A 22,396-nucleotide genomic window follows, 5' to 3' on the forward strand; every position below is an offset into this window, starting at 1 on the left:
AGGACCCCATTACTAAAAATGACATGATATTATTTGTGTCTTTGTTGCCTACCATGCAATTATGAACAATAGAGTCGTGATTTTCAATAGGAATATAAAAAGGAGAAACCTTTCCTCTTACTCTCTTGAAATTAATTGGGTATTTCTTTGCTACCATCCAAAGCTACTTCTATTCTTAGATTTGACGGACCTGTGTTCTACAATATTTTAATAGGTTCTCCCTTTTCTTAGGCAATCAAGAAGAGACAGAGTGATTTGCAACTTCCTAAATTCATCCAATATTATAAGGCATTTTTGTTTTGGTGTTATCTTGTTCCTTTATCAAATATGGAGTGCCTTGTTGTGATGTTGATTGAGGAGAATTATTAATATTTTTTCCTTTATCGACTTAATTATCTAGTTTGAATTTTCTTATTTGAGCATTTGTCTAAACCGATTTTTCTTGGTATTCTTTAGAATTTTCTAGTTCAACAAAGTCACCTAGAGCAAGAATCTCCATATTTTCTTCATATTGCATTGATTATAAGATATGAGGTTCTTAAATTATTTCACCCATTAATGGATATAAATATTATTATGTTTCTTCAAACACATCATCTTATCCTAATAAAACTACATTTGGATATATCCTCTAATCCTAGAATCACGATCATGACCAAGAACAACTCCATAGGCTGCTAGGAGATCGACAACAACTATAGCGAATATTGTGGTTATATGTGTTGCCAATCTTATCCATGCACAAAAGTCTTTAATTTCACCATAGGAAAGGATTTTTCTTGAATCGATAGCATAAATATTTTCTCTAACTTCACAATATTTAGTGCATTCTAACCCCAAGAACCCTATTATTGAAAGGCATGATATTATTTTTGGCTATGTTGCCTACCATGCAATTATGCCCAATAGAGTTGTGATTTTCAATAGGAATATAAAAAGGATAAACCTTTCCTCTTACTCTTTGTTGAAACTAATTGGGTCCTCATGACTACCAACGAAAGCTACTTCTATTCTTAAATTTGATGGACTCATGTTCTCCAAGATTTTAATAAGTTCTCCCTTTTTTGAGGTAGTCAAGAAGAGATAGAGTGATTTGCAACTTCCTAAATTTACCCAATATTGTAAGGCAATTTTGTTGTGGTGTTATCTTGTTCCTTTATCAAATATGGAGTTCCTTGTTGGGATGTTGATTGAGGTGAATTATAATATTTTTTCCTTCATCGACTTAATTAACTAGTTTGAGCTTGCTTGTTTGAGCTTTTGTCTAAACCAAATTTTCTTGGTAGTATTTAGAGTTTTCTAGTTCAACAAAGTCATCATGAGTAAGAATCTACATATTTTCTTCATATTGCATTGATTCTAAGATATGAGACTCTTAAATTATTTCAACATTAATGGATATAAATATTCTTAAGTTTCTTCAAACACATCATCTTCTCCTAATACAACTACATTTGGATTCGCATGCAAGGTTCTTTTGGTCTATGTACTTCAAGTCTTTGACTTCTATCAATTCATTCTCTAGGGTTTGGTAATCATCATTCTTCCTTCATGGGACAATTTTTGTGAAATAATATTATCGCTTCTCTTCATACAAGTAATCTCATTTTGCATTTGTTGCAGTTTGTAATTAATGTACACAATGTTTTCCTCTTGTTGTGTTCTTGACACTTCGTATACAACATTTCTTATGTTTGGAAGTTGTCCTAAAAAAAAAATCTCGTCCAACTCCTTGATATTCAAAACTACTTCTCACAATTCCTTGATCTTGTAAAATTACTTTATCAATTGATTGATCTTGTATCAACCTTGATGAGGAGTAAGGCTGAGAAGATAGTGTTAACTTAGATGCTTGCATCTAGGCATGATGGCTACAAATTTCAATGATAACATTTGAGGTAACAATATTCCCCCCTTGTTTTTATAGAGAGGTCACCCCCCTTTAACAAAGAACTTTCAAAATCAAGAAAATATAGAAAACTGTAGAGGCTTGAGATAGGACCAAACATTAAATATTCACAATGATATATTACACATTGATATAGGAATTAAATAAAGTTTTGAAACTAGTGTTAGAAAATTATATATTACGGAGCAATGGAACACATAAAATATTGCATAAATACAAACACAGAAAACACATAAAACAAGAGAGACACAGATATACGTGGTTCACCCAGTTTGGGCTACGTCCACCCCGAACAGCCAGTCCTTCCTTTCTATTATCCAGCAAAATGAAGAGACACAACCTACAGCAAATCCGTTGTAATATCCTTTGTTTTCTCTCACAGTCTCACCTCTCCGTTTCTCACTCAGAGAATACACATCTATATCACAGCCACAAATACAATGCCCTCATACAAAGAGAGGGGTTGCCTTCTAGGGCAAAAAACCCTAAACTAAACATAAGTTCTACCATCAGATCATCCGCCTAATGAATGGCCCAGATTGACTAGAAATTACTATACTTTTAAAAGGAAATTTGACATCTAATTTTGGCTTCGGGGGCGCTGCCCCTGGACCCCCCAGCAGGGGGGGATCAGCCCCCCCAGACCCTCGCAGGGGGGACAAGTCCCCCCCTGCACCCTGCCGCGTGGAGGGGTGTACAAAATTCCTGGGGTATACACCCGACTGAAACAAAAGACCTCTGAACAATCATGCTCCACACACAACAATCTCCCACTTGGAGAATGATTGTAGCAACTCCACCGCTGCTTCATTTGCTGGACAATGACTCCTCTTTGGGCCTGGTTGTTTCTCATCTTCATCGTCATCCTTGAAGACCAATTGAAACTGAGCATGTTCTCAGTTTCTCCCTACTTACAACTTTTGTTAGCATGTCTGCAGGATTCTGGCTAGTGTGTATCTTTTCCAACTTCAACTCTCCATATTCCAATACTGATCGTATGAAATGGTACTTGAGCTGTATGTGTTTAGTCCTAGAATGAAATGTTGAGTTCTTTGCAAGATGAATGGCACTTTGGCTATCACTGTATAACATACCCATATCATGCTCCTTACCCAATTCACCCATAAACCTTTGTAACCAAATCATTTCTCTACTAGCCTCTGTAGTAGCAACATACTCTGCTTCTATTGTTGAAAGCGCAACAACACTTTGGATTTTTGAAACCCAACTGGCAGCTGTTCCACCAACAATAAATACATATCCTGTAGTGCTCCCCCTGTTATCTCTGTCACCTGCCATATCTGCATCAACATATCCCTGTAGAGAAATGTTTGAACCACCAAAGCATAATGCTTGATTTGTGGTACCTTTCAAATATCTGAGAATCCATTTCACTGCCATCTAATGTTCCTTTCCTGGATTGTTCATGTACCTGCTTACAATTCCCACTGCATGTGCAATATCAAGCCTTGTGCAGACCATTGCATACATTAAGCTTCCAACTGCTGATGCATATGGAACTTTAGACATATAATCCATGTCTTCTTGGGTTTTTGGGCACATTTCCTTACTAATTTTGAAATGGCTAGCAAAAGGTGTACTAACTGGTTTTGCATTGTGCATATTAAATCTTTTCAACACCTTTTGTATGTACTCATTCTGAGACAATGTTAATTTGCGATTTTTCCTATCTCTAGTGATTCTCATACCAAGGATTTGTTTTGCAGCTCCCAAATCCTTCATTGCAAATGAATTTTCCAATTTTCTTTTGAGCACATTTATTTCCTGCATGTTAGACCCTGCAACAAGCATGTCATATACATATAATAACAATATAATATAGCTGCCATCATTTTGCTTTTTCAGATAAACACAATGATCAGAGTGACATCTAGTATAACCTTGTTCAGACATAAACTTGTCAAATTTTAGATACCACTGCCTTGGAGCCTGTTTTAAGCCATACAAGCTCTTCTTCAACCTACACACTAGCTTCTCCTTCCCTTTCACCTCATATCCTTGTGGCTGCTACCTATATATCTCTTCCTCCAAATCCCCATGGAGAAAGGTTGTCTTTACATCTAACTGCTCAAGATGAAAATCTTCAGATGCTACTAGACTTTAGTTCTGATTGAAGTCATTTTAACTACATGAGAAAATATTTCATCAAAATCAATACCTTTCTTCTGTGCAAACCCCTTCACCATAAGTCTAGCTTCGTACTTCTGTTTTCCTCCATCTTCTTCCTTCAGCCTGTAAACCCATTTATTCTTCAATGTAGTTTTTCCTGCAGGCAACCTGACTAAGTCCCAAGTCTGGTTATGCATTAAGGAGTGCATCTCTTCTTCCATGGCTACCTCCCACTTCTTCCTGCTTTCAACCTGCATTGCTTCTTCATAACATTCGGGTTCACCAGAATCAGTCAACAATAAATAATATAATGAAGGAGAGTATCATTCAAGGGGTCTACTTATCCTGGTAGATCTTCTAACACCACTTTCAGGTGTTTGGGGTTCCTGTTGTTTTTGTGGTGGTTTTTGTTGTTGTGGTTGTTGATTATTATTATTTTCAGGCACCTTTACTTTTTCAGTGCTTTCGTCAAGAATTGCATATTCCTTGTTTTCTTTTTCTTGCTTCTTTTCTTGCAACTGATTCTTATACAAGACCTTTTCATTGAATATTACATCTCTGCTCCTAATGATTTTGTGATTTTCGTAATCATATAAGCGATAACCAAAATCATTAACACCATACCCAATAAAGGTAAGTTTCTTTGACTTTGCCTCAAGCTTTGTTCTATTTTCTTTATCAATATGGACAAAGGCCTCACAACCAAAAGGCTTCAAAAAGGAGTAGTTTACCTTTTTACCTGTCCATGCTTCCTATGGAACACCACCATCCAAGGAACTTGAAGGCCCTCTGTTTATTAGATAAACAGTAGTATCTACAGCATCTGCCCAAAACTGTAAAGGCAATCCTGCATGCAATCTCATGCACCTTGCACGCTCCATGATTGTTCTGTTCATCCTTTCTGACACACCATTTTCTTGTGGTGTTCTTGGAACTATCTTCTCTCTGTGAATTCCATGCTCTGAACAGTACCTATCAAACTCTTTGTTGCAATATTCACCTCCATTGTCTGATCTAAGACACTTCAATTTCTTTCATATCTCAATCTCAACCAAAGCTTTCCATTTCTTGAAAGTATCAAATACATCAGATTTATTCTTAATACAATAAATCCAAGTTTTTCTAGTTGCATCATCAATAAAGGTAACATAATAACGAGAGCCACCAAGAGATGATACCTGAGCAGGTCCCCATACATCTATATGCACAAGCTCTAATTTTTCGCTCTTATTTTCTTTCCCAACTCTGAGAAATCTGACTCTCTTCTGTTTTCCATAAATGTAATTCTCACAGAAGTCCAAATCAACATTCTTCAAACCCAACAACAAATTCCTTGAGTGAAGAATCTTCATCCCCTTTTCACTCATGTGTCCAAGCCTATGATGCCATAATGTTGCATCTCCTCCTTTGGAAGTTAAAGCATTAACAGAGTTAGAAATACCATTGCATAAATACAATGTACCAACCTTTTCGCCTTTTGCTATTACCAGGGCTCCTTTGGTGACCTTCCAAGATTTATCTATGAAAGTTGTCACACAACCTTCACCGCCTAAATACCCTGTTGAAATCATATTTTTCTTTAGATCTAGAACATGCCTTACCTCCTTTAGTAGCCATTGGTTTCCATTCTGTTGTTTTACAAGAACCTTACCCATTCCAACAATTTTACAGGGTTTATCATCACCCAAAAGAACTTGTCCAAAATCTTCTTGAACATAGTCATGAAAGTATTTATTATCAGGTGTGGCATGGAATGAGGCCCCTGAATCTACCACCCATGAATCAGTAATATTTTCGAAAGAAAGAATCAAAGCATCTTGTAACACCTCACCTGTCACATTTGCTTCATGATTTTTTTCTTGTTGTGCATCTCCTTCTTTTCCCTTCCGAGATCTACAGTCTTTCTTTAGGTGTCCTTTCTTTCCGCATTTCCAGCACACTATCCCCGATCTGGACTTGGATCTGCCTTTCCTTGATTTACTGCGATATCCTGAGCTCTTTCCTCTTTCCATTTTTCTTCCCCTAGACTCTGCACTCAAAGCATTACCTGATGTCTCACTGGAGCTTTTCCGTTGCATTTCCTCGCTAAGGATAGCACCGACAACATCATCAAACTTTAAAGTACTAGATCCAGAGACAGAGTTACTAATGGCCATTACTAAACCATTCCAACTTTCTGGAAATGAGCACAAGAATAACAGAGCTCTAACTTCATCTTCAAAGTTTACCCCTACAGAACTTAACTGACTTGTAACTGTATTAAAATCATTTAAGTGATCTGCAACAGATCCACCTTTCGACATCTTCATATTAAATAATCGTTTCATAAGAAATACCTTGTTTGAGGCCGAGGGCTTTTCATATAGTTTCGAAAACGCCTGAATCAAACCTTTTGTCTTTGTTTCCTTCGAAATGTTGAAGGCGACTGACGCAATGAGGCACAACCGTATTGTTCCGAGTGCCTTTCTATCGAGAAGGTTCCATTATTCATCTGTCATAGCCATCGACTTCTTTGTTTTTCCGCTAAATGGTAGGTATAGATCTTTCTGATACAGATAATCTTCCATAGCGAGAAGTTTTGGCCGTTAAATTTCTCGACCCTAAACTTACCATCTTCCGCCATTGCTCCCACTCGAACGAGGAACCCTTCTTTCCTACGAGTTTATCAACCAAATAGACCTTCGGCTCTGATACCAGTTGTTAGAAAATTATATATTACGGAGCAATGGAACACATAAAATATTGCAGAAATATAAACACAGAAAACGCATAAAACAAGAGAGACACAGATATACATGGTTCACCCAGTTTGGGCTAAGTCCACCCCGAACAGCCAGTCCTTCCTTTCTATTATCCAACAAAATGAAGAGACACAACCTACAGCAAATCCGTTGTAATATCCTCTGTTTTCTCTCACAGTCTCACCTCTCTATTTCTCGCTCAGAGAATACACATCTATATCACAGCCTCAAATACAATGCCCTCATACAAAGAGAGGGGTTGCCTTCTAGGGCAAAAAACCCTAAACTAAACATAAGTTCTACCATCAGATCATCCGCCTAATGAATGGCCCAGATTGACTAGAAATTACTATACTTTTACAAGGCAATTTTACATCTATTTTTGGCTTCGGGGGCGCTGCCCCCGAACCCCTGCCAGGGGACTGCTGGCTCCCGCAACCCCCCACGTGGAGGGGTGTACAAACTTCCTAGGGTATACATCCGGCTGAAACAAAAGACCTCTGAACAATCATGCTCCACACATAACAACTAGTAATTTCCAGCATAATTTTGAGTAAAGAATCAAACATTTTGACATAAGAAAATAATCGTGGAATGAATTTACAAATAAATCTAAAAGACATTTTCATTCAGACTCATTGGGATGAAAAGAGTTACACTCTTGCAATCTTCAAGCTTAAAAGTCAAATTTGAAAGATTACACTAGAGATGGACACTTGGTAGTTCTCAAAGGAACCTCCAAAAATTTTACAAGTGTTTAAATAAGGTCTATAATATTCTAGAAATTAAAAATGCATTCATCCATTAAAGGATAGGGATGGGGCTCCCACTAACCATATAATAAAGAATAAACAGTGTTGGAAAAACCTCTATTTTGTGTTGAAGACTTATTCCATTTAAAATGCTTGACATGTGCCTAAAACCTAACAATTGATATTATCGATGAGTTATCTTGAAGTCGGTACCTTCTTTAAAGTATCTTTGAGTGATTACCCAATGGAATTTTGTAAAGGTGCAATGGTGACTTCTTGTTTCACCCGAACTTAAAGTAACTCATCTTGAATTCCTTTTAAATCATAACCAACTTGATGTGCTATGTAAAATTGGTCTTTCTTGCTAATGAAATGAATTAATCACTTTTCAATTTTCTCTTTCAAGTAATCAGCAAGTTTGTTGAAAGTTATTCACTCATTTGATCCTAGCTATAATGGTTATTTGAGTCAATGAGAAATGTGCCTAATTTAATACCATATATCTTAAGTCACATGAAGCATGTGCTTGCCTTAATGATCTAATGCATCTTGAAAAAATGTCAAGAGGAGAATAATGAATACAAGAATTGAATATCGGATGTTACCAAGAAATTCCTCTAGTATCTACATGCAACAAGAGAGAACGTGTAGGAATGCCTAGGTAGGGAATCATGTGGGAAAGACTGCAAGTTAATATAGGAGGAATTCACGCGAGAGGAGCTCATGCGGGAGGAGAAGTGAAGAAAAGGCTTGTTGTAACTTGCATCAATGATAAAATGGGTAAGTATAGGAAAAGGTATGATTTATATGTTATGGAAATGAGGGTACAAATTTCAAAATGCGAGATGTTGGTGCAAGATGACTTGAAGAAAAACAGGGTATGCAACCTACATACACAAAAACAACTAAGTGTGGTGGATTTTCTGGGTTGTGATTAATGCAAGATCGATAACATTGAAAAGTGTTTGACACCACACAAACGTAAAATTTATTAAATATCATAAAAAGGGAGAGAGTTGGAAATAATATACAATGAGAGAAGACACGTACAACTTATCAATAATTGTTAGTCAGCAAGACTATTAAACAAAAGCATTGTTGAGATGAGAATGCCAAAAATTAGATAATTGAAGTGGGGTAAACCAAAAAGGAATGAAAAATAGAATAAAATAAAGAATAGAAGCATTCTCATAATACCAAAAAATTAAAAAACATTTGGTTCATACTGGATCCACATATCTTCTCTAACATAATAGTGATATATTATTTTCATTCATTGTTTTGAAGCTATCAAATGATGTAATTACTTCTTAATCCTACCAGGGATAGGTATATCGCGATTAATATCACCTTGATGACTTGATAGATATCACACTGACAACCTATTAACTATTTTGACTTATCTTTATATCACTCGTTTAACCAAAATTTTTCTTTGCAAGCAAGCCAATTTTTTTTTTATATTTAAAAAAATATACGTAGAATACAACCATGGAGGTTTGGAATAGTTATTTGTGGACAGAAAAACATGAATGTGTTAAGAGAGAATTGGGGAGACCATTTTCCCATGAGATGGAACCCACATGGTCTCTCAAAGAGTTTTGAACAAAAAGTGGTAACATAGAGATAGAAAAGAAAACTTAACATGACTAAAAGAAAGAGGACAAGAGAAAAATTAGGGAGACCAGCTTCCCATGAAAAGGAAACCAGACGCTCTCCCTAGGAGTTAAAAGCCATAATGGTGATAAAATGACACCAAAACAAAGTAAACATAATTGAAACATAAATAACATGCAAAATTAATACTCTAAGAAAGATTATCTAGGGAATTTAGCATTGTTGTTTGAGTGGTTCCTTGTCCTCATAAGTCTTGGTTTGGGTGAGATGCACTTGCTTCCTGGGAACCTTACCTTGCAAAGTTTTTTCCTTCCTAGCTAATTCTTGTTGCTTCAGGTAGAGGAAGGGGTTACCTTATCCTTTAGGAATCCAAGGGGAACACTCTCATTCGATGAATGCCCCCCCAGTGTATGATTTTACTTTTCTTTGTGAGGGCTCCCCTTTGGTTTTTCCCTCAACACCGAACTCACTGGATAAGTTCATCGCTTTCTTGACTGGTTTAGGTGAGATGTGACTGTCGACCACCATTTTTTATTGGTTTGAGGTTTTGTGTGAGCCATACTGGAAAGTCTTTTCCCTTGATGGGAGGATTCAACTACTTCAATCCATGTATTTGAATTAGACAACACTAGAGGAGAGGGAGGAGGGGAAAGGGAAATTCAATTGCTCTAGACATCTTTGTTAAGGCCATTTGTGTGTGAACCAAAAAGGCATTGAGTTCAGCAAATCTTCCTTTGGATCTCACCCAGGCTTGTTTCTACTCAGAGAGTTGCCTGCAAAGAAAATTACGTATGAGCCAGTGGCCATTCCCTATATTTCATCTCTACTCAACGCCCATGGCGACAATGAGGTGGTGGATATGAATAGGCATGTCCTCATCAAACTGTTCTTTTCCTTGACCATGAAGGGGAGAGAGAGGTTCCCCCACATCTAGCTCGACCATGTTCCCTCACCAAGATGAATAGACCTATGAAATCTCTTCCATAGATCGGAAACAACCTAAGTTTGATTGCTACTCCCGACCCCCATTGACCATCCACCTGTAGAGTAGAGAGCATGAAAGAATAAATGTTCGAGTGAATGTCGAAATCTACAGTAATGGTGGAATGCATGTCACACTCTAATCTTAATGGTCTTGTCCTCATCTGGACCTTCTTCGACTGGATGCAATGAATGTGGTTTGTGGTGAGTGAAAGGAATGGTTTCCACCTAACTATTCCCATTAAGACTTCATGCAGAGGTGGCATGCGACAACTACCCCACCTTGTTTCACATGTGATTACCCAGATTCGAGGAACCAAAGTTTTTTTTAATTGTATTTAAAATGATTTAGTTTTTATAAATATGTTTTGATTGGGAAGGAAAATAAATGTCTTATTATGTCCTTCACTATTCCCAACGTATATTTTTCTTTAAAAAGTTTACATTAGCCTAAGTCCTCGAAGTGTGTATATTGCATTGACTCCAAATCAATTGTTGTGACTTATTTTTGCCTTCCCACTGGCTACACCTTCCACCACCACACCACCGCCTCTCTCCACTACCTAAACCCAGTGCTTGATCTCCCTTCGTAAGAAACTTACTCCCCCTCTATAGCTATATAGGTATACAAGATGAGCAGACTTCTTGAATCACCACCTACACAACACTACTAACACCAAGGATTCATCCCCAAAATAGGGGAAGGGATAACAAGCAAAACCATATTAGGCAAACTAAGAGCTAAGCCATACTTGATTCATTGCAAGAGGCTTAATTTTGATCACTAGGACTATGATAAACAAGTGATAATACAATCTCGGCTTGGTCTACCTCAAAATCAGCTCGCCTTGATTCCCAACGTCATATTACTGAATTAGGAGGGAAGCAAGATAGATTATGAACTTTGGAATATCTGAAAACATTGAATAAATCTAAATTTCACTATATTCAGTATAATATGGATGATTTTTTTATATTCTTAATATCGAAGGGTGACATATTGAAGAAAAACCTTAACACAATAACATTTACCTATAATTGACTCTATTCACACCATTCACCAACAAACTATTCACACTACTAATAACATTTACCTATGATTTGCAAAGATTCATCATGGGGCTTCGAATAAGAGTTGATTTAGTCAGATACAAAATACCAAAAAAAACGAATAATTGAAATCATTTGAATCTGGGATCATTTGTGCTTATCTTTTCTTCAATCTCAAAAGCAAATCAACGAGCTTCACCGAGATTTTTTATAATGAAGAAATCACAGGCATGTTCTGTATTTCTTCAATGAACTTCGACCATGTGTTTCAAGAAATCTTGAAATTAAATTTATACACATGCACAGGCTCTCTCGAAGATGGATGAACATAGTAAGAAGGGAATAATAATGCTCGAGCAATGCGCTCGGAAAGCAAGTTCTAGCGAGATTTTCTTGGTGGGCTTTTGAGTGGGATAATCGATTTCGAAAATCTCTGCTTTTCTCAGATAATTTGACATCAAATCTTCTTTCAATAGTAAGTTTCCTAAATATCAAATGTTCTCTCAATGGCAAGTTTCCTAAATTTTATCTACTGTCCAAATATATATCCTCAGTGCCAATCATAACATTGATATCTTGTTCCTTCCAACCTCCATTTTTTTTAAGTATATTTGCTCGCTCCTCGAAGCAGTCCATCAACTATCTTTGCATGTAGAAATTAGAATCACAACCACCATTGTGGCATTCTCCTTCCTCAAAATTAGCGTCTGCTTCAAAAGAAAAAAATTAAATTAAATTGGGCCTCTTTTCGGCCACATCAGTCCAAAATGCTATCCACCTTGGATATTTTGAAGGCAAAGGGAAGGCTGAATCTTGCCATGGAGTTGGACACTGCATTTAAAATAATCTTGCCAGGGAACTGGACTGCATTTAAAATTGGATGAATTGTAGCTATAACTGCCACATTGACTTCTACCGCATGATTTTATGTTCCTGCTAAATTTCTCGTCATTTAGTTTGGTAGGATTCTTCTCATATTTAAACGTACTTTCCCCTTCTTATGTGGAAGCTCACTAAGCTATTCCTTAAACCATCAATCCCCGGCATGCCTAAAACTCACTGAAAATTTCAATGACAATTTAACCAAAAAAAAATAGAACTTCCATTACGTTAACATCCAATATCAAATATGATTATCCCATATCAAATATGATTTTCAAGAATGGATCATGGCTCTAATAATTTAGGACTTTCCAATCATGGGTCTGAGAATATAGGACTCTGTCTAATCAGAACTAACATGGCTCTGAATCATAACATTTCTAGAATCAAAATAGATTGTTGGAAAATGAAGGAATGTTTAATTTGTATAGCTAGTTTGTTGCTGCATAACTCCACACATTTCAGGGCAAAGAAGTATCACATCTTTCATAGTCTAATAATAACACTCAACTTTTTACTTTATTACTAGTATATGTTGCAAGATACACAACTTGTTCAATAGGGTATGAATGTATGTATGTGCTTATGATTTTGTTCTAATCATTCTAGTTTCATGGGTATGGATGTAAACAACACTAGTTATATTGTTTAAAAAAAAGAAAAAAATCAACGATAATTATATTCATCACATTTTTTTTTATAATCTCCAGAACTAAAAAATATCTTTATGTTTTAATCATTTAAAAGAAATACAAAACTTTTAAAGTATTTAATACAAGGTGAGTGTGATGCGTTCCGTTATCCATAACTTTTAATGTGTTTAATACAAGTGAGTGTGATGCATTCACTTATACATGCAAAGGATATTAAACATAAATTTTTTTTGAGATAGAATACGAAATTTTAGAATAATAAAAACATTTTCACATTTCCAAAAGATCATTGATAATGGATCTAAATTTATTATTCACATTTGCATACAATCAACCACATATTTATGTACAAACAAGGAAAGGGAAATAAGACTCAAATTACATCATAGTTTAGTTACATAACTACCACTTTGTTCCGCATAAGGTGAGAAGCATTCTGATAATACACATTCTGAGAAAAGAGAATGGAACGTAATAAATCTGCATTTCTGGAATGAAAATGGAGTTTGGTAGTGTAGATATATAGCAGCATAATTGCCAGAAGAATCAAATCTTTCCCATATCTTCGGGTTTGTTCGTTAATTTTCCAAAAAGAGGAGCGCACTCACATAAATTAAAGTTTCCTTTTTTGATGCAGGAGCATCCAGCTCCGAGGAGACAGAAGGTGGTTGATTGTCTCGAAAAAGAAAAAAAAACAAGCCGAAGACTACATGTATTGCTTCATTTTCCAGAAGTCCGTTAACGACAGTAGGATTACAGTTATGAACTGTTTTAGTTAAGGAAATAATTAGCGGTTGGTTATTATTTTATTTAAAAAAAAAAAAAAAAAAAAAGAACTGGCTAACAGTTGGACAGATTCTGGTTGAACAGTTCAACCGAAAGCAAGAAGCAGTTACACCTTACAAGTATTAAAACAAAGAAAAATAGTTAGAGGAGAGTAGAATCTCCAGTGCGAAGAAACAGATAGGAAAACAGTCTTCTGTAATAAAGAAAAAAATCATTTTCTTTGCCAACTAAGAATCCATTGCCAATTATTTCATACATTGAGTTCTATGTCCATTTCATAATTCCTTCTACTGTGAATAAAATGCATCTGAATCAATAGAACAACAAGCTGTATTTACTCTAACAGGGCTACACAAAGCATTGCACACAGGGAACCATTTCCAGCGAAAGAGGGAGATCCATTTAGCATAAACAACAGTCACCGACGAACGACCAGGTAACGCATACGATGCCTTCAACCCATTTACAAAAATAATACAAGTACTGAAAGCAAATGTGAAACAGTTTAATTCGATTAACCTGTTTAACCATCATCCATTACAAGCAAGAGCGCACAGAAAGATTTCTGAGCCAGACAGCGCTCAACAAAAACAAATTGATTTTAAAAGAAACCTCTTAAGCTAAATACAACATAGCAGGGGCTATTCGAGCCATAAAGTGACAGAGTGGGACACGGACCCAACTACAACTCAGGTGACTGTAACTACAAAGGAACGAGAACCAGGAGTATCAAAACCCATCACAAAGCTAACAAACGAATCGTGGTCGGAATGACCCTACCCGGTTGAGTGAGTTTGGCCGGCTTTATTCTGCTCCCCGGAGATTGCAGAGAGAGCAAGCCCTCGGCGACCAGCCACCTTAAGTAACCTGCAAACAGAGGAGGACGAGGGTTAGTTGTTGGAAGTGCAGAACCGGAAGGAGAGAACGAGCTAACACAGCAAACAAAACAAAGCCACAAGTACATTGGCGTTTACCTGTGGTTGATAAGGCGACATTGCAAAGCCGAAACCGACAACCAGAGCCTGATGACAAGGAACGAGTCCGTAAGAATCTGAAAAAGGTGTGAGGCAGAGTATGGCATAGAACAAGTGCATACCTCGGAGGCAAGGTTGAACGAATCAAGCCGGAAGCGTGGAATTGAAGGTTACCCTGTCACAATTAAAAACCAACAAGTTACCAAAGCAGAGAAACGAACCCATACGACAGAAACAGTCCAGAGTAACAGCAACCATACCATAGCACAGAGCAGGGGAACTAATGGTGTTGTCGCCCTCATAAAAGCTCAATGCACAGAACAGAAGAAGCCCAGAGGCACCAACATACCTCGGTAGAGCAAAGCGAAGAGCCCAAGCACAATGAACAAATGAGAATGACAACCAAACGAGGGTAGGGTTTGTCAAAAGGCAGGAGCGACCAGACCAAGGAGACCGGCAGATGGCGTTTTATGACCGGTGAGAAGGGACAATAATAAATACAAGAAGATTGCAAGTGAATCCAAATCCACGGATCCCTGAGGAGAGTTTAATATCGCCGCACCACAACATGACATGTAATATAACCACAGTTTAAATAACAAAGGGACAAGAGGGACTTGTAACCTAGCACGGTTACCAACTACGTTCGCATTAACTTACACACGGTTCACACAACACTACGCATCGTTGGAGGGCTAGGCCATCAAAAGTGATATCAGAGCGGGTTTGCCGAATATAAACAAATGGAGGTTGGTAGAAGAGGAAGAGGAAGAGGAAGAGTAGTCCGGAGAATATCAGAAGAGGGACTACGTGAGGAGATTCACGTTTTGCGTGAAAGATTGGCAATAGTAGAAGCTGGGGGAAGGAGAGACCCAGCAGATGATAGTGATGAAGATGTGGCAGAACTAGAAGACGAGTTTGAAGGGGTGACACCTGAACTCCGGTTATTAAAGTCAGTTTTGTTGTCCAGTCATAAGCCAAAGCACGAGCTTCCCACTTATGACGGAAGTTTGTCTGCAGATGTGTTATTGGATTGGTTGAGTGAAGTAAACAAATATTTTGAGTTTGAGGAAACCAGTGAGGACAAGCAGGTGAAGTTCGCCGCCACAAATTTGAAAGGACATGCGACCTTGTGGTGGGACAGCGTTCAGGAGGAAAGGAAAAGGCTACACAAAGAACCTATAAAGAAGTGGACCAGGATGGAAGCAAAACTGAAGGAGAAGTTTCTGCCGAAAGACTATCAGATCATGTTGTATAGGCAGGTACAGAACTTGAAGCAAAGAGGGATGATTGTTAAGGAATATACAGAAGAGTTCTATAAGCTGAATCTGCGGGCAGGGTATGTGGAAGATACCCCAGAAAAGACAACCAGATTCGTGAATGGGTTGAGAGGGGAAATACTGGATGAAATCGGTATCCTCTCACCTAGAACTTTGGATGAAGCATACCAGTTCGCTTTAAAGGCGGAGGAGAAAATCAACTGGAAACAGAATGCCAGGAGAGGAGGCGGAACTGGCAGGGGGAAAGGAAAGGTTTTTGGCAGAGGCAGAGGTGCAGGTTCAAGTGAAGAAGGTAGCAGTTCTAAATCTGCAGGAACAGCAGAGAAGGACAATAGCACTAGAGGAGGACGACCGGCCCAGCGAGGGCGAGGAAATGGTCGGGGCAGGGGCACTATCCAGTGCTATCGTTGCCACAAGTGGGGACACAAGTCGTATGACTGTCCTGAAGGTGAACCAGTAGGTGGGAGAGGAGCTTATGTTGCCCAGCCAGAGGATGCTGAGGCATTACCTCAGGAAGTGGAGAACGCACCAGAGACGGGTGAAGCTTTGGTGTTGAATAAGGTGTTGTTGAAACCAACAAAAGAAATCGCAAAACCTGACCAGCGAAAGGCTTTGTTCCGAACAGTTTGCAAGTCACAGGGTAAGTGCTGCAAGCTGATCATCGATAGTGGAAGTACCGACAATTTAGTGGCTGTAGAGATGGTGGAGAAACTGGGATTGAAAAAGCTGAAGCACCCCACTCCCTACAAAGTGTCATGGCTGCAGAAAGGACATCGAATGTTAGTTGATGAACAGTGTGAGGTGGAGTTTCAGATAGGCAGGTATAAGGATAAAATTATCTGCGATGTTATGCCAATGGATGTCTGTCATATACTGCTAGGACGACCCTGGCAGTTTGATAGAAGCGCAGTTCATGACGGGAAAACTAACTGTTATAAGTTTGTCAAAGATGGGATCAAGCACACGCTTGTACCCATTAAAGAGGAGAGTGCAGCTGAGACCAGTGGGGTAAAAGCATTATTGATGGGCGGAAAAGAATTTATAAAACAGATTGAAGATAGTGATGTAAATTTTGTTGTCATAAGAAGGCCAAAGGAAGTGATACTGCATACACAGATTTCAGACTTGCCCGAGGGAATTCAAAATATGTTGCAGGAATTTGGAGACATCGTGGTGGATGATCTTCCGGATGAACTACCCCCCAGGAGAGGTATTAGTCACTGTATTGACTTTATACCAGGGGCCAGTCTGCCAAATAAAGCAGCCTATCGTATGAGCCCTAAGGACCACGAAGAAATTAGGAAGCAGGTCCAGGAGTTGTTGGATAAGGGATTGATTAGAGAAAGCATGAGCCCCTGTGCAGTACCGACCGTTTTGGCTCCAAAGAAAGGAGGAGAGTGGCGAATGTGCACGGATTCTAGAGCCATTAACAAAATTACTGTTAGGTACAGATTTCCATTGCCGAGAATGGACGATATGATGGACTATTTGAGTGGGGCGGCTTATTTCTCGAAGATTGATTTAAAGAGTGGATATCACCAGATCCGAATCCGGGAAGGAGATGAGTGGAAGACAGCTTTCAAGACAAATGAAGGGCTGTATGAGTGGCTGGTGATGCCATTTGGGTTGAGCAACGCTCCCAGTACTTTCATGTGCCTGATGAATGAGGTGCTGAAGGAATTCATTGGGAAGTTCGTAATAGTTTACTTGGATGACATTCTGATTTTTAGTAAAACTAAGGAATAACATTTCAGGCATGTTCGAAGTGTGTTGAGGAAGCTGCAGCAAAACAAGTTGCTGATCAATCTGAAAAAGTGTAATTTTTTTCAGCGGGAGTTAGTGTACCTGGGTTTTGTAATTGCGGAGAATGAACTGAAGATGGACCCAGAAAAGGTGGCAGCTATAATTAGCTGGCCTTCTCCAAGAAGTTTATTTGAAGTCCGAAGTTTTCACAGACTAGCAAGTTTTTATAGGAAGTTCATTAGGAATTTCAGTGAGATCTACGCACCCATGTTGGATACAATCAAGAAGGCAAATCAGCCTTTCCACTGGACCGAAGCAGCGGAAAATGGTTTTCAGATTTTGAAAAGGAAGATTACCGAAAGGCCGATATTGAGGCTGCCTGACTTCAACAAACTTTTTCAAGTTCGTTGTGATGCCAGTGGTACAGCCATTGGGGCAGTGCTTAGTCAGGAGGATAGACCAGTCGCGTATTTCAGTGAAAAGCTAAACGAGAGTAGATAGAAGTACTCAACCTATGACAAGGAGTTCTACGCAATTATACAAGCGTTAAAGCATTGGAGACATTACTTGTTGGGTAATGAGTTTGTTTTATTTACGTATAATTCTGCGTTACAGTACATCATGCAGCAACATAAATTGAACCATAAGCATGCAGCATGGGTTGAGTATCTTCAGAATTTCATGTTCGTATTGAAACATATTAGTGGGCAAGCGAACAAGGTGGCAGATGCGCTGAGTAGGAGGACCCTACTCTTACAGGAAAGTACAATGCAAGTTTTAGGCTTTGAGCACCTGAGGGAACTGTATCAAACAGATGCAGATTTTAAGGAGGCCTATGAGGCCTGCCAAAACCCTCTGTTGAGAAATAGTAGCCCATGGTTGGACTACAATTTACAGGAAGGGTTATTATTTAAGGGAGGACAGTTATGTATTCCCAACAGTTCTATGCGAGAGAACATTATTCAGGAAAAACACAGTGGGGGTCTGGCTGGACATTTTGGTATAGACAAGACATATTCACAGGTAGGGCATTTCTATTTTTGGCCAAAGTTGCAACGGGATGTACAGAGGTACATAAGTAGGTGCAAGATTTGTCAACTAGCAAAGGGTCACAGTCAGAATACAGGTCTTTATTTACCATTACCCATTCCGAGCAGACAGTGGGACTCCGTCAGCTTGGATTTTGTTATGGGCTTGCCTAAGACACAGCGGGGTTTCGATTCAGTAATGGTAGTGGTAGATCGATTTTCAAAGATGGCGCACTTTATACCTTGCAAGAAAACCAGTGATGCTACTTATGTAGCACATTTGTTTTTTACCAAGATCGTTAGACTGCATGGTCTCCCAAGGTCCATCATCTCCGATAGGGACGTAAAGTTCACCCGGCATTTTTGGCGAACCCTGTGGAAAAAGTTGGACACCCAGTTATAGTTCAGCTCTGCTTACCACCCGCAGACCGATGGACAAACTGAAGTGGTAAATAGGAGTCTGGGGAATTTGCTACGAAGCTTGATAGGCGAAAATTCACGGATGTGGGACCGTGTACTTGCTCAGGCGGAATTCGCATATAACGATTCACCTAATCGCAGCACCGGTTATAGTCCCTTCCAGATCTTATACGTCATGCATCCACGCGGAGTGCATGAATTACGATATTTGGGAAAGCTCGAAAAACGAAGTGCTGATGGGGAAGATTTCGCCCAAGCAATGAGCAACTTACATGAGCAGGTAAAGCTGAAATTGCAGGACAATAGTCAAAAGTATAAGTAGCGAGCTGATTCAAAGCGTTGAGAAGTTCAGTTCAACGTTGGAGATGAAGTCCTTGCGTACTTACGTAAGGAACGGTTTCCAAAAAGGGAATACAACAAGTTGAAGTATAAAAAGATCGGTCCTTGCAAAATCATTCGCAAGTTTTCTGCAAATGCCTATGAGCTACAGTTGCCACCAGGGATCGGTATTTCTCCCATCTTTAACGTGGCAGATCTGTTCCCCTATGTCGCTGATCCGGAAGACAGTGCAGCAGCAAAGCCACCGCGGAACACCAGTTGTGAGGAAAGTTCATGGATGAGACAGATGCCAATGGCACAACCCCTTGAGATCGAGAGGATCCTTGACACACAGGTAGCCAGGCGCACACGCAGGAAGGAATATCTGCGGTACTTGGTCAAGTGGAAGGACCGTCCGATAGAGGACAGTTCGTGGCTCGACGCAACGCAGATACAGAAAGCAGGCTATTCTGTCGACGACCTCATGGAACGGAGCCATGACTTTTTGCCACCCCGGGAGCCTGATGCAGGAGCATCCAGCTCCGAGGAGACAAAAGGTGGTTGACTGTCTCGAAAAAAGAAAAAAAAACAAGCCGAAGACTACATGTATTGCTGGACAGGTTATTAAACTTGTCATTTTTGGTTTCTTTTGTTATTTGTTTCATTTTCCAGAAGTCCGTTAACGACAGTAGGATTACAGTTATGAACTGTTTTAGTTTAGGAAATAATTAGCAGTTGGTTATTATTTAAAAAAAAAAAAAGAATTGGCTAACAGTTGGACAGATTCTGGTTGAACAGTTCAACCGAAAGCAAGAAGCAGTTACACCTTACAAGTATTAAAACAAAGAAAAATAGTTAGAGGAGAGTAGAATCTCCAGTGAGAAGAAACAGATAAGAAGATAGTCTTCTGTAATAAAGAAAAGAATCATTTTTTTCTTTGCCAACTAAAAAAATCCATTGCCAATTATTCCATGCATTGAGTTCTATGTTCATTTCATTATTCCTTCTACTGTGAATAAAATGCATCTGAATCAATAGAACAGCAAGCTGTATTTACTCTAACAGGGTCTACACAAAGCATTGCACACAGGGAACCATTTCCAGTGAAAGAGGGAGATCCATTTAGCATAAACAACAGTCACCAATGAACGACCAGGTAACGCATACGATGCTTTCAACCCATTTACAAAAATAATACAAGTACTGAAAGCAAATGTGAAACAGTTTAATTTGATTAACCTGTTTAACCATCATCCATTACAAGCAAGAGCGCACTGGAAGATTTCTGAGCCAGACAGCGCTCAACAAAAACAAATTGATTTTAAAAAGAAACCTCTTAAGCTAAATACAACATAGCAGGGGCTATTCGAGCCATAAAGTGACAGAGTGGGACACGGACCCAACTACAACTCAGGTGACTGTAACTACAAAGGAACGAGAACCAGGGGTATCAAAACCCATCACAAAGCTAACAAACGAATTGTGGTCGGAATGACCCTACCCGGTTGAGTGAGTTTGGCCAGCTTTGTCCTGCTCCCCGGAGATTGCAGAGAGAGCAAGCCCTCGGCGACCAGCCACCTTAAGTAACCTGCAAACAGAGGAGGACGAGGGTTAGTTGTTGGAAGTGCAGAACCGGAAGGAGAGAACGAGCTAACACAGCAAACAAAACAAAGCCACAAGTACATTAGCGTTTACCTGTGGTTGATAAGGCAGCATTGCAAAGCCGAAACTGACAACCAGAGCCTGATGACAAGGAACGAGTCCGTAAGAATCTGAAAAAGGTGCGAGGCAGAGTATGGCATAGAACAAGTGCATACCTCGGAGGCAAGGTCGAACGAATCAAGCCGGAAGCGTGGAACTGAAGGTTACCCTGTCACAATTAAAAACCAACAAGTTACCAAAGCAGAGAAACGAACCCATACGACAGAAACAGTCCAGAGTAACAGCAACCATACCATAGCACAGAGCAGGGAACTGATGGTGTTGTCGCCCTCATAAAAGCTCAACGCACAGAACAGAAGAAGCCTGGAGGCACCAACATACCTCGGCAGAGCAGAGCGAAGAGCCCAAGCACAATGAACAAATGAGAATGACAGCCAAAGGAGAGTAGGGTTTGTCAAAAGGCGGGAGCGACCAGACCGAGGAGACCGACAGATGGCGTATTATGACCGGTGAGAAGGGACAGTAATAAATACAAGAAGATTGCAAGTGAATCCAAATCCACGGAGTGTTTAATATCGCCGCACCATAACATGACATGTAATATAACCATAGTTTAAATAACAAAGAGACAAGAGGGACCTGTAACCTAGCACAGTTAACAACTACGTTCGCATTAACTTACACACGGTTGACACAACACTACGCATCGTTGGAGGGCTAGGCCATCATTTTTGAAGTTTGAATAAAGTAAAAAAAGTAAGAAAATGTATCACATTTCCATAAAATTAATCGCAAAGCATTGACTGCACACGCCACTGGGTAAAATTAGTCATCGAAAGGCAGCCCTCGCATAGAATTAATAAAAAATTATTCTCGGAAATCTTTTAATAAAAATTATTCTCAGAAATGTTTTGGCTAAATTTCTAAATGCAAGACCGCACTCAAGCCTACCCTTGCATCTCTGGAATCTCCCATCGCTAAAAGCCATCGGAAATGCAATTGGGAAATTTTACTGCAGGTGCCCAGAAACAGAGGAATATGCCAAAACCACCTATGCACGCATCTGTGTGGAAATGGATTTCAGCGCCGGATTCCCAGCTGAAATAAACCTAACAAGTAAAGACTATGTGTGGAACCAGAAGCTTGATTATGAAAGTGTCCTCTTCAGATGTCGATCGTGCTTTGAGACGGGGCATCTAGCCAAAAATTGCCCAAAAGCCTCTGAGAAAAATTTTGCTAGAAAAAACCACCACAGATCTACATGGTGGGAAGGAGCACAAAAAGAACACTACACTGTCATCAAAGAAGACTATTCTAGAGAAAACTCTGAGTCACAAGAAATCAAGGAAGAAGGAAACAACTCGCAAAGCAAGCAAGGAGAAAGACCGCCCCAACAAATCAACAGTTATGAAGATTTGAATACCGTAGAAAATAAATCTCCATTTAACAACAAAGCAGATCTCCTAAACC

General features: G+C 39.1%; 1 protein-coding gene across 1 annotated transcript; it reads left to right on the plus strand.

Moving 5' to 3' along the window:
- The first annotated feature begins 15,218 nt into the window (after positions 1 to 15,218).
- Positions 15,219 to 17,999, plus strand: LOC149173627 (uncharacterized). Its single transcript, XM_089426765.1, has 3 exons — positions 15,219 to 16,505; positions 16,806 to 17,063; positions 17,586 to 17,999. Exons 1-3 carry the CDS (start codon positions 15,219 to 15,221, stop codon positions 17,997 to 17,999), a joined length of 1,959 nt encoding a protein of 652 aa, XP_089282891.1.
- The last annotated feature ends 4,397 nt before the right edge of the window (positions 18,000 to 22,396 follow it).

This window comes from Pinus tabuliformis, chromosome 4_2, assembly GCF_031772625.1.
Source record: "Pinus tabuliformis cultivar Carrire ecotype Pingquan chromosome 4_2, CPIR1, whole genome shotgun sequence".
In the NCBI taxonomy this organism is placed as follows: domain Eukaryota; kingdom Viridiplantae; phylum Streptophyta; class Pinopsida; order Pinales; family Pinaceae; genus Pinus; species Pinus tabuliformis.